General features: G+C 37.3%; 1 protein-coding gene across 2 annotated transcripts; it reads left to right on the top strand.

Annotated features, from left to right (window-relative positions):
- Window positions 1-6143: 6143 nt before the first annotated feature.
- On the top strand, window positions 6144-8844 carry LOC122083822 (probable magnesium transporter NIPA6). 2 transcript variants are annotated; one of them, XM_042651729.1, is made up of 7 exons: window positions 6144-6293; window positions 6509-6675; window positions 6794-6850; window positions 6950-7040; window positions 7156-7316; window positions 7415-7542; window positions 7959-8844. In XM_042651729.1, exons 2-7 carry the CDS (start codon window positions 6516-6518, stop codon window positions 8112-8114), a joined length of 753 nt encoding a protein of 250 aa, XP_042507663.1. In that variant the 5' UTR covers window positions 6144-6293; window positions 6509-6515; the 3' UTR covers window positions 8115-8844. The 2 variants fall into 2 exon arrangements, with proteins under 2 accessions (XP_042507663.1, XP_042507662.1); XM_042651728.1 differs by lacking the exon at window positions 6144-6293 and having other exon boundaries at window positions 6320-6675.
- Window positions 8845-8847: the final 3 nt, after the last annotated feature.

Here is an 8847-nt window from a genome sequence, read left to right on the forward strand (position 1 = left end):
TGTAGAGTCTGAAATAACATTAGTAATATGCCAATTAAACATCATTTCAGATTCCAGCCCTGTAAGATATCTAAAACCGGTTTAGCATCACATAGCACCACCAAACCCTTAACTTCCTACCAGATTCAGTCCCTTCTTTGAAGCCATAGATTCTTCTCCTTTCTTCTTCTAGTTTTCCTTCTGCGTCTCTCTCTGAATTCAGCTTTCGTTTCTTTTCAGATTTTCTTATTGTACCCAGTGTTCTCCATCTCATTAAAGTCTCATCCTTTTCATATCCATTTCCTCTTTATTCTTTGGTCACGGTATACTAGTCAAATATGTATACCTTCGGCTGACTTCTGTTCCTACTACACATCAAGGAGCCACCTCCAATATTTATTTCCAGCATCTGTGATTTAAGATTCATCTACTTCTCTCGTCTTCTATTGACGGAGAAGTGGTCCATCACAGCACTACCTACAGGGGCCATTCTCGCCTTCTTGGACTGAAAACTTTGTCCATGATTTTAATGAGGAAAAAAGCTTTCCCTACATCATCACAAGGTTCTGTGAAATGATGCTCCTGCCCCCTGGTTGGGATGTCCATGCTATGGGGTCATTTTGTCGAGTTCTTTCGACATGGTTCTCTCAAACGCCCTAGTATACTCTACTTGTTCACCTGTGTTGGTTTGTGGTACGGTCGATCCACCGGGAGAATCACTCTCTCAATTCAAAGTTTTTTCTTGGTAATTTCAACCTTGTTGACTTTGACAACACAGTCGCGAAGGTCCTCTTCTGGGTTATGAGTTGAAGTGCTTGAAACTGTTCTAGGGTGGTGTATGCTGGTATCTTTTTTTTTTTTTTTCTTTTAAAGAAGAATTGTCAACCATCCCTTAGCATTCCTAGTGGACCAATTATATACAAACCCAAAAGTGAAGGGAATGAAAAAGGGTTTTGCTTGGTGTAATTACGGTTGGTTATAAAGTTCCTCTTATCGTGGTGAATTTTTCCCTCTTTGCACTTGTTAGGAACTAGGAGAAATGTGAAGGATACATTGGTGGGGACACGGTACTTCGCCTCAGGTAGCGAGGTTTCGTGATCAAACCTTCGTTACTGCACCTAACTTTTTGGGGCCATTGCATGAGGGTTTCCGTCTTGGACTGACCCGGTGCTGTTTAAATGGTATCACAATAACCTTAGGGACTAGTCGGGTCAAAGATTTGGACACCCTGGATATAAAAAAAAAAAAATGAAGAATACATTGGTACGATTTGTGGGTAAAATCATAAAATGGCATAATTGGTCAGTGTCTCCCTATTGGTAGTATGATTAGTGGCGAGTTAGCAACCCTTTGACCGTAGGCTGTTGGTTAAATTTGCACACCTGGGCCTTAGCCTCTGCAGTGCTCAGTGGAATACCTAGCTAAGGGTTGATCGATCAACCCTTGATGTTCTTGTATTGTGGTTTAAGCATTGGTTAATGTAAAAGGATGTATTCGCTACTAAATTTGATATAAATACTTCATCTAATACCTTTCTTAACCATCCATTTCCCATTATATTTTGAGATAGTTAAGATGTATTTTCCACTATTATTCTCAAATTTTAGAATTATTTGATGGAGCAAAAATAAGTAGGAAGAAATATAGTTGCTGCCCGCTGTAACCCCTGTGGCAGCTAAAGAAATGGAATCTAAAAGGGTATTTTGGAAAATACCATAACCTAGGAGGGAATTTGTGAACCTGAGGGGGAAATGAATTATTCCATTTATTTGACTGTCGACAGGGGCTGCAACCCAAGTAATAGTCAAATTTTTTCCAAATAAATACGACTAAAGGAAAAAGGAAAGTATTTACCTCTATCACTAGATTTTTTTATTTTTATTTATTTATTTAATTTTTTATAAGAATCACTACAATTTCCTTCCCTTTTCAAATCCTAGCTAATCTTGCTAACCTAAGAGCTATTGAAATCCATTGTTTATCATTTTTAATAATAGTTATATTCCCAAATGTAGTCATAATATTATGAATATCATATAGCATGCAATGATCCATCCATGGGTTGCCTAGATGGTTAGGGCGAATTGGGGATTGTGTGGATAAGCGCAAGGTCTCAGGTTTGATTCCCCATATGTGCATCTACGATTTAAGTGGAGACCGTGGAGTGATTCAGAGGAATTGAATCACACACTTCTTGACAACACTACGATAACATGGCCTTGGAGTGCAATCCCTCTTTTTCTCGATGTTCATAATTTTGTATCTTTACCAGCCTACATGCTCAGGCCTACAAACGAAGTAGTTCTACTTAAGTACCCTGCGTCAACCAAGTTACTAGTTCTTCATCATCTGTCCATGCCTGTACTGCTTACCATCCTTGCTCCTTGTCCCCTACAAACATTACAAAATTCTCTTGACTCTTGCACCATAGGCGGCGTGGTAGCGTTCATGGTGATGCTTCCAGGATTCTAATATACATCATCCAAGATCAGAATGAGATTGCTGACAGATCAATGCCATCCCATTCTTGAGTGAGCTGGAGCTTGGCCATCTTTTACACTAAACTAGCTAGAAGCTATCGCTTTGGGTTGAAGCACTAAAATAAAAGGACTGGGAAACACGATGGCACAGGAACCACGGGTCCCAAGAGGGAGAAAGATGATATATGGAATACGAGATCCTCGTAGTAGGCTACTAGGCTGGACCAACATCCATCCGAGAGAGGGCAGCCTTTACAAGCAACAGGGTGGTTGTAGATCAGGAACGCTTCACGTTTTCTTATCTTCTTCCTGCCCTAGGAGTAGCACAAAAAAAGGGATTAGCATTATTGAGCCCATGATAAACCACTAACACCATCCTCGTTGGGCTCCATGCATTGACAAACGCTAATCTGGCTCCGAGCCTTGAGCACATCCTATACTTCCATAGTTCAAATGTGCAGGAATAAATTCAGAGTTAAATACAAAAACAAATTCCCTCTAGCTTCTCCTAGATACAGGATCAAAACTTTCAATACATAATGATTTTTTTTTTTTTTAAATCATTGTATAATGGTTACTTATACATTGGATGAATGATCTTGGTAGGGTTGGATTTAAACTGTTAGACAATTCATTGATTATGCATCAATCAAACGAAATAGAACGTGATAGCTACTACAATAGATAAAAAATGTATTTTTTTTTCAACTTTATGCTATTTGGAATATAAGAGGAAAGTTTCCAGAAAGGTTAAAAAAAAAATGATGACATGAGTGGAGTTATTCAATACGAAATCCCAATGGTTGGGCAGCCCCAATTTTCTTTTACCAAAGTACCCGTTTACTATTTCGATTTTATAAAATTACACAATATATTGTTTTCTTTTATCAAATTACCCACTTAATATTTCAATGAACAAAATTATACAAAATTGAGTTTAGGTTTATAAAAATACTCAAAATAATAATTCTTCTCCATTAACAATTTCCCTTAATATTCTCTTTACTACCTAAAATAGTGATTTTTCAAACACGACTTTGCAGAGCATCTCTATCCAAAACAAGGCCTTTGTTGCATCCACCATTTGTCTTAGGTCGGGATAGGGCAGTGGATCCGAATTTAGGTAGAGGAATCTCAAGAACAGCCTCCTTGTGAAGATTGACTGTAGGGATGATAAATGCAATTTGTCCTCCAGAAAATTTTGATATGGAGGAATAAGAATAAATAAAATAGTCTATTTTTCTGTTATATTCCTTGTACTCTAAATCATTTCCTTGAAACTCAACGTCTTTATAATATAAATGACGCATGCCTCAAAATGACTTGAAAGGCACCTATAAATACTTTACGTCCAATCATTCTAGATACCGCTTGCATCATTTGATTTACACTATTGTTGAGACAGAATATTACGTGGAATCTCCCCCCTCCCCCCGCTTTTTATTTTTTGGAATGAGTTGAGGGTAGGGATTTAAGTCTCAGGTATCGGTCACTACTGATATCCATATGGATTCTGGATTGATCCGTATTGATGTAGATCAGTTAGTTTTATCATACTTTTCGTTAAAAAATAGCATTTTTATTACAATTTTGCCCCTATTCTAGTATCATACTAATTCAAGATTGATGTATCAGTCTTGGTTGGTACCAATACAATCTGACTGATCAGCCTATCCGATACTAATATTTAGAACCCTAGTTGAAGGGGGGGGGATTTTTGGTGGAGAAGAAGCAATAAATTGACATGGTTTTTATTTATTCATAGGCAATGAGTTTTGAGGTCCTGCGCCCCCTCTGCCATTCACCGATCTACTCCCATATCTTCATGGTTTCGGTGGCGGGTGGGATTCCGATCCTCTTCAATTACTTGGCTATCCAATTTCTTTTTAATCAATCATCCAATGGTGGAGAAAACTTGAATATGTATCCCAACACTTGCCAACACCTAAAAGATGTATGTCCAACTCTTTCAAACATTGGATAAATGGTTGGAGAGTGGTTGTAATTACAATGGACCTTTATTTTTTTTTCTCCAAAAATGTGGATTGTTAATCATGTCTGAGCTGGTCTGTGAGGGTTGCGAGCACTTCGTTCTTGACCCATTCCTCATTAACTCCCCAATTCTTTTGTCTGCTATAATCCCATAATTGGCCCACATACCCACAATCTGAGAAACAATCACTAGCAGTCAGCAATATTCATGTGTTTGTGTGTAGGTTTTTGTAATCTTTTAAATTTCAGTTTATTCATGGCACAAACATTAGTCTTTTACCATATAAAATGAGTTCACCGTATTCTAAACAGTAGAGGGAGGAGAAAAGTAGGGAAATACAAAAAATAAATTAGGTGGGGAGAGAGAGGAAGCCATTATGTATAGGGTTTATGATATGATACGAGCGTTAGGGGGCCCAATGCTCGATCTGGCCTTGGGGTCCACTTACCCCACTTATTACCAATGTTGTTAGGGTAGATCTTTGGTTATATCGCTGAGTTGATCACTCAGTGAGACAATAACCTCAAGCTTCGCAATGTTCGAGGTAGCCTGCCTCAACTCAATTTGTATAATTTGGTTGACACAAACATTATCTGAGTAATTTTGCATATGAAATACTGATTTTGAGTAATTGTGTAATTTTTCTAATTCAATAACTAAATATGGAATGATTTTGAATTAGTGATTTAGTTCATAGGAAATCCAGATAGATTATCCATACGGTTTGGGAGTAGAACAATTTCATTTTTTTCTTTTTAAGATAGAAGAAGTGGAACGATTTCTTAAAGGATCTAAGTGAAGAGAGGGCCCCAGAAATGTGTTCAATAAAACTGGATTGTGGCCTTGATTAGTGATACCCTTATCAAGATGTTCCTCAATTAGAATGGATGGTTTTTGTCTCTTTGACCCATCATCCCAAGAATAGGGCCCTAGGGTTTTAAGCATCGGTAATGAATGAGTTATCAGCTTGATATCGATACTTGATGGATCTTCAATAGGATATTGGTATTGAGTCAACAATAAAATCATCAAAAATTATTATTATTATTATTATATGAAAAATAGAGAACCATACCTTGGTCTTATTATTCTTAGATTTTAACTAGATCTAGGGGCAACATTCCACGGCTGGAAGGATCTAGGGGCACGTCCCCCTGTGTTGGGATATATGTTCAAGTCCCCCGACCGTTGGATGTCTGATTGGAGGCCGAACCAGTTGGAGAAGAGCTGGATCCAATCCCAATAGTATGATTTATTTCAAATAAAAAAGTTTGAATTAGTAGCTTTAAGTTCTTGACTAAAAATGTGTCTATTAATTCTTTTTCCTAAGTTGCATATCTCCCAATAAGAACTTGATCAGCTTCAAAATATTAGGAAGCTTCCTCATCAACTTAATTCCATTATTTGAATTGATTTTTCTTTGGTATGTAGCTTCAACTACTGGTCTTCTTGGTTAGCTTCCCCAAAAACCTAATTTCATGGGAATCTGGTTAAAGAAGGGTAGCCAGAGGTGGTTAGCAGAGCCTGGAGTTTGGACTCTCTCTCTCTCTCTCTCTCTCGCTTTCTCCCCCTCTCTCCTGCTGCTACTGGGTAAAGCAGAAAAGGGTTTAAAAATGAAAAATGGGTTTTTATTATTATTTTTTTTGTTTTTTGAATTTAACGGTTAATAGGTTGGGTATTCTATACGTATTTGATGCGGTTACTATTAATATACGTATATTTTCCCGCTAGTGTGCAGCGCATCATTTTCCCATAGTTATTATTAAAAAAATATCTGAGTCACAACTCACAACTCACAACTCACAACTCACAACGACCATCGACTTCTTGTGGACTGGCAGGTGAGAGAAGCTATACCTTCCCCCCTTTAATGATTTGTTCACATCAAAGAAAGAGAGATAGCTGAGATCTCTACGAGGTTACCCTTTTTCGGTCTAAGACGTCTTGTGAAAATCTCAATTCTAGGGTTTCAAATCTTCTTTTTCTCTATTGGGTTCCAAAAGTTTCTCTCTGTTCTTGAATTCATTTCTGAGTAGATGAGATTTCTGCCGAACAGATGAGCGATGGCAATGTCGTCGGGGGCTGTTTATGTTGGAACTACTGTTTCATCTGATAATTTAAAAGGGTTTATTCTTGCGGTCGTCTCTAGTGCTTTTATTGGATCGAGCTTTATCATTAAGAAGAAGGGTTTGAAGCGGGCTGGTGCTTCGGGTCCTCGTGCCAGTAAGTGGAAGAACTTGCTCTTGAGTTGTCTTAAATGGGTAACCCTAATTTTGGTTTCTTTGTTATCTGAGGTTTTAGTGACGATGGCTTATTTTTTTTCATTTTAATTTTATTTAAGGTTCTGGAGGGTACGGTTACTTGTTAGAGCCGCTTTGGTGGGTGGGCATGGTAACTAGTAAGTATGGAAAGCTGAATTGAAGCTTTTTGTTGCTTCTTTGTAATAATTTTTTGAGTTAAATGCTTAATTGGTGTATATTTGGAAAAACTGTGGCAGTGATTGTTGGAGAGATCGCTAACTTTATAGCTTACATTTTTGCTCCTGCTGTTCTTGTTACACCACTAGGAGCGTTGAGTATAATTGTTAGGTAAGAATTTTATTTTTATTTTTATATATATTTTCTTAATCTGTTCGTTTTTCATGTTTTACTAAAAATTGAAAACTAGTAAGTGGGTCTGATTTGATTAGCTTTTGGTGGGAAGTGCTGTGCTAGCAAATTTCTTATTGAAGGAAAAGCTGACGAAGATGGGGATTCTAGGGTGTGTTCTTTGCATGGTGGGTTCCACAGTGATTGTTCTTCATGCGCCTGATGAGCGCACTCTGACTTCGGTACAAGAAATATGGAATTTGGCAACCCAACCTGGTATGTTTGGTTGAGTTATCATCCTTTCTTATTCTCTTACTACTAATCTTCTCTTGCTTCTACCTTTTCCTTTAATTGGTTTGATGTGTTTTGTGCAGCATTTCTTTTGTATACTGCATCGGCGATAGCTGTTGTGTTGGTACTGATGCTGCATTGCACTCCACGTTATGGGCAGACTAATATGATGGTTTACATCGGGATATGCTCCATAATTGGGTCTTTGACAGTAAGTTGTTATTACCTTTTGCATGAAGAATCACAATCTGAATTCAAAACTTATTGATAAATTCACGTCAGATTTACAAGTCCTTGGTTTTCACAATAGACCATCTAGCATGAATCCTTTTTTTACTAATGGAATTTTTTTTTTGCATGAACCTGTATGGATAACTGTTGGACAATATATCATATTGGTGTACCTGACTGTTACGTGGTTTATTTAATAAACATATGTCTTACTTACTGAAGCTGTAAACACGTGTCTCTCTCTATTATGCTCTTTAAATTCAATGTTCTCAGTGCCTAAGGCTTATCTTGATGTGCTTCAGATCTCCAATTTTTTGATTTTCTGATTCTAGAGGGTACTTTAGGTTATTTAATGAAATGGGCCCAAATTTACAATTTGAATATTATCTTTTGCAGGTAATGAGCATTAAAGCTATAGGCATTGCAATAAAACTCACATTGGAGGGTAATAACCAGGTCACATACTTCCAGACATGGGTATTTGCAATGGTTTCAATAACGTGTATTGTAATTCAGCTAAATTATCTAAACATGGTCAGTACTTCATCTTAGCCTTGTTGCAGATTTGGTACCCATATCTTCATTCATTGTTTATGAAAGCATGACATGCTTTTTTCTTGGAAAGCTTTAAAGAGATTCTGTTTAATACTTAAATCCGTTGAAGAACATGTCAGTTTTTAATGCTCAGTTTATATGTTAATGATGTACATTAATCTGTTAGCATGGCAAAAACAGGGTAAAGTATTTTGGATGGAATCTTCTGAATAATAAGAAACATTGCATTTTCTTTCCAAACAAAGTGGAATGGCAGAACAGGATTCATATGGCCAACAACATGTAGTTGGGATAAAGGCTGAGAGACTTAGTTTTATATTTTATGCATCTTTGTTCAAATGAGAATATGAGTTAAAATTGGACCCCGCTGTAACTTAGGCAGGAATTTTAAATTTTGTAGACATGTTGTCCGCAAACCCATCTACTCTTGCCCTGGATTAGATTGGTTGCAAGCACCTTTTTGAACGGTTTAAACAGTTTGGTTTCAATGGATGAAATAATAAAAAGAGGAGGAAACTTCAATGCAAACTGGGTATATGATTGATGTAGACTCAAAACTTGTCATGAGATGCCATCCAACTGTTAGATACTTAGATGGAGAGATCATTATTCCTCAGAAGAAGTGGGGGTACTACACGGAAGTTTATGGGAGTTGATGCAAATCCATGAAAGTGATTGAGTTTTGTATGTATGTACAGGAAATTCTTAAACCCACCCAACCCACCCCCCC

The sequence above is a fragment of the Macadamia integrifolia genome, chromosome 7, assembly GCF_013358625.1.
Source record: "Macadamia integrifolia cultivar HAES 741 chromosome 7, SCU_Mint_v3, whole genome shotgun sequence".
NCBI classification, from domain to species: domain Eukaryota; kingdom Viridiplantae; phylum Streptophyta; class Magnoliopsida; order Proteales; family Proteaceae; genus Macadamia; species Macadamia integrifolia.

Excerpts from the sequence above, each read along its gene's own strand:
- LOC122083822 (XM_042651729.1), top strand. The coding sequence starts at position 6,516 with ATGGCAATGTCGTCGGGGGCTGTTTATGTTGGAACTACTGTTTCATCT. Across the intron at positions 6,676-6,793 it reads TGCTTCGGGTCCTCGTGCCA|GTTCTGGAGGGTACGGTTAC; the intron begins GTAAGTGGAAGA and ends ATTTTATTTAAG. Across the intron at positions 6,851-6,949 it reads GTGGGTGGGCATGGTAACTA|TGATTGTTGGAGAGATCGCT; the intron begins GTAAGTATGGAA and ends AAACTGTGGCAG.